This window comes from Salpingoeca rosetta (genome assembly GCF_000188695.1).
Source record: "Salpingoeca rosetta unplaced genomic scaffold supercont1.12, whole genome shotgun sequence".
NCBI classification, from domain to species: Eukaryota; class Choanoflagellata; order Craspedida; family Salpingoecidae; genus Salpingoeca; species Salpingoeca rosetta.
In genome coordinates, this window is record NW_004754922.1 from 61941 (window position 1) to 65447 (window position 3507).

Below are 3507 nucleotides of genomic sequence, written 5' to 3' on the forward strand. Positions count from 1 at the left end.
CACACAACGCAACACACAACACAACACAACACAACACAACACAATACAACACAATACAATACAACACAACACACATACACCTGGTGAGAGGGCGCCCTTGATGTCCTGCTTGTTGGCAAGAACAAGGATGGGCGCCTGTGTGTTCAGGGAGGGCAAGCACTCATCCACCAGCATCTCCACGGCCTCATCAAGTCGCTCGCGGTCTGTCGCGTCCACCACAAACACCAACGCATCCGTCGTCGCTATGTACAGGTGGGCCATCTTCCGCGCCTGCGCCAAGGATCACACGCAACAATGCCGGGGCGCAGCATGGTGGCGCAGCATGAGCGATGTGACAAGCCAACCAAACACCAGCAAGCGTGCAATCAGGACAGGAACAACGTTGGCAGCAGAGCTGACATGTGCACGCGCAGCGCAACAGTGCTTGCGCGGGTGTCTATGTACAGTCAACCAACCAAAAACACACACACACACACACACACAGAGTTCGCACCGCTGATCGAAGGCCGACATCCCAGAGAGTGAGCTCGACAGTGTCGTTTGGAATGGATTCGACGTTGAAGCCGATTGTGGGGATGGGTGTGACGTTCTCATTCAGCTTCATGCGATACAGCAGCGATGTCTTTCCCGCTGCATCCAGCCCCAGCATGACCACCTTCACCTCTGGCTGTGTATACCCGAGCTTGGCTGCAATGCCACCCATGCTGTCAATGTGTCTGTGTGTGTGTGTGTGTCTGTGTGTGTGTGTGTGTCTGTCTGTGTGTGTCTGTGTGTGTGTGTGTGTGTGTCTGTGTCTGTGTGTGTGTGTGTGTGTGTCTGTGTGTTGCTGGCAGATGAAGGAGTGGTTGCAGCACTTTGGCTGCGTCCAGATCCACCACCGCACGCAACCGTTTGCGTTTGCGGTGCTGTCGTTGCTGCTGCTGCTGCGAAGGAAGTAATGTAACGCGATGTGATGTGACATGTGACAACGCGGCACTTTGCGAACTTGTGTGCGTGCACACAGCCAAATTATTGCTGTGGATGTTCGTTTGGTCTGTGGGTGTGTCTCTCTCTCTCTCTCTCTCTCTCTGTGGCTGCTTGCTCTGCAAAGGCGTGCCTGCCCGAGTGGCTGTCTGTGCAGTCCGTTCGATCTGTTCGATCTGCTTGGGTGGATGCGTCGATCCAACCAGGCAACCAACAAGGAAGCTAGAAAGCAAGCACGGAAGAGAAGAAGTGTGCTTTGCTTGTTGCTTCTTGTTGTTGCTTTGCAGCATGAGCAAGTTGTTTTGAACAGAGCAAAATTTCCTTCTCACACCAAGCAAGGTTGTCTCCAATAGTATAGTGGCTAGTATCTCCGCCTGTCACGCGGAAGACCAGGGTTCGATTCCCTGTTGGAGAGCATCTGTTCTTTTTGCTTTTGCCTCCCGCTTTTTCTTGCTTTGGATTGCTTGCTGCTTCTTTGTTGCTTGCTGCTTTGTGTTTTGCTCTGTGTTGTCTTTCGGTTGCCTCGCTGTGCTTACGTGTGTGCGTGTGTGCTGCATCGCTTCCTTCCCTGCCTCACCGAATCAGATGCATCGATGAACAGGGTTGTTTATGTCATTCTCTTCCACCAATAATGCGTTTCTCTCCAATGCATGTACGCAGATGCAGTCTTCCACGCGTTAAACTGTCCTACACACGAAACAAACCGTGGTGTGCACACAACAGGGCTCATGGGTGGCAAGGCATGTTGCACGCAATCATGCACACACATGCACACACATACATACACACAACGTCGTCATGCACACACAACGTCGTCATGCACACACAACGTCGTCATGAGCGCTTGAGGCCTTGCTCCATGGCATGTGCCGTGCGCTGGATGTAGTGCACGTTCCTTCGCACACGGTCCGCCAAACTCGCCGTGCTGCTGGAGTGCACGTTCCTTCGCACACGGTCCGCCAAACTCGCCGTGCTGCTGGACCGCCACGCTTCCGCTTGCACGTCCCTGCATGAACAGGTGCACGGGCACGGGAGGAGGAAAGGTGAGGGAGATGCCATCATTTTCATTGCGAGCAAGCAAGTGGATGAAACAAAGAATGTGTTGTGGTGACCAGATGACGTGCAAACACGCACATGTGCGTCTTCCCCCCCCCCCCCCTCCACACACACACACACACAAACTGACTTGAGGAACGCTGCCTCTGTGTCGGCGCCATCCTGATCGCGCCTGCGCCGCGCTGCCGCTGCCTTCTCCTCCTCCTCGGCCTCGCGCTTCTCCTCTTCCTCGTACTTGCGCAGGTTCTCCCGCCGCACCCCTTCGCGCCACCTGGCATTCGCCACCATCGCCTCCAGCCGCCGCCTGTCAGCCTCTTCATCATCATTGTTCACGCCACGACCGCCACGACCGTCACCACCCCTGTCTCTCCTTCTCTCACCTTCATCCCCCCTCACATCATCACCATGACGATCACCACCGCGAGTGCTGCTGCTGATGCTGCTGTCTGTGTCCCACCGACGTCGCCGCGGCCGCCTGCTTGTCTCCGCCACCCTGCCACCTGCAGCCACACCCTCACCACCACCATCAATGGCACGGACGACCACCGCGATGATGATGGCGACGTGGTTGCACGGGCGAGCGGGAACGTGACCTGGTTCCGGTGCCGGCCATCAGAACGCCGCCTGTCGCCGTCATCAGCACTGCGGCCATCGTACCTCTCGCTGCGCTCACTTCCCCTTCTCCTCTGCATCCCGCCAATGCTGTCACCACCAGCGGCGGCGTCATAGCCGTGTCTGCGGCCACTCGTCCTTCTCCTCACTGCAACATCGTCAGCATCGGCATGCTGACGTCTGTCGTGCACCGAGCCACCACCGCCCCTGTGCCTGCTCTCAACGCCACGACCGTTGTCACCGCTGTCGCTGCTGTCGTGCTGGTCCCAGCCCTTGACGCGCTCGCTGCCGGCCCTGTCTCCTTCCTTGTCCTTCCTGTCCTTCTTGTGTTTCTTGTCCTTCTTGTGCTTCTTCTTCTTGTGCTTCTTCTTGTCGTGCTTGCCCGTGTCCTTCTCCAGGGCCTTTCGCAGCTCCCGCATGCGCACGGGATTGCTGCGGAGCTCGCGCAGGCGCTCCTGCTGCCGCTTCTTCATCATGAACATCGGGTCCTCCCGCACCTTCGCCTGCATGTCCCGCAGGCGCTCGGCGGGGTCCTGCTCCTCCTTTTCCCGCAGCGTCGCTCCCGCCGCCGTGCCCAGCTGCAGATGCATTTGAGTGAGCGTGTGTGTGGGGGGGGGCGTGGGGGCTCTGTCAGTTCACAACAGCAAGCAACATGCAACAGAACACGCACAAGATGCACTATTTTCACATATGTGTACATGCACACCACACGTTCGTGCACACACACACACACACGCACACACACACACACACACATACACAGACACATACACGCACACCTTGAGGTCGTCCTCTTCCTCTGTGGTGTCGCCGAGCACACGCTTGTCGACGGGGCATTGCCAAGAAGGTACTCATTCTTTGTCTTCGCAGCACCGC

At 57.0% G+C, this 3507-nt stretch overlaps 2 protein-coding genes and 1 non-coding gene across 3 annotated transcripts in view; 1 reads left to right on the forward strand and 2 right to left on the reverse strand.

Moving 5' to 3' along the window:
* PTSG_05081 (ADP-ribosylation factor 1) overlaps positions 1 to 703 on the reverse strand; it is a gene marked incomplete at both ends in the record, with an annotated part of 1148 nt that extends 445 nt beyond the window's left edge. Inside the window, 2 exons of the mRNA XM_004993611.1 lie at positions 161 to 270; positions 494 to 703. Coding sequence (XP_004993668.1) covers positions 161 to 270; positions 494 to 703 — 320 coding nt within the window. The remainder of the gene's footprint in view (positions 1 to 160; positions 271 to 493) is intronic.
* Positions 704 to 1306: 603 nt separating this feature from the next.
* PTSG_20103 lies at positions 1307 to 1378 on the forward strand. Its single transcript has one exon. It is a non-coding gene; the product is annotated as a tRNA-Asp (tRNA).
* Positions 1379 to 1797: 419 nt separating this feature from the next.
* PTSG_05082 (uncharacterized protein) overlaps positions 1798 to 3507 on the reverse strand; it is a gene marked incomplete at both ends in the record, with an annotated part of 2231 nt that continues 521 nt past the window's right edge. The window contains 4 exons of the mRNA XM_004993612.1: positions 1798 to 1969; positions 2150 to 2323; positions 2584 to 3209; positions 3411 to 3430. Of these exons, the coding sequence (XP_004993669.1) occupies positions 1798 to 1969; positions 2150 to 2323; positions 2584 to 3209; positions 3411 to 3430 (992 nt within the window). The remainder of the gene's footprint in view (positions 1970 to 2149; positions 2324 to 2583; positions 3210 to 3410; positions 3431 to 3507) is intronic.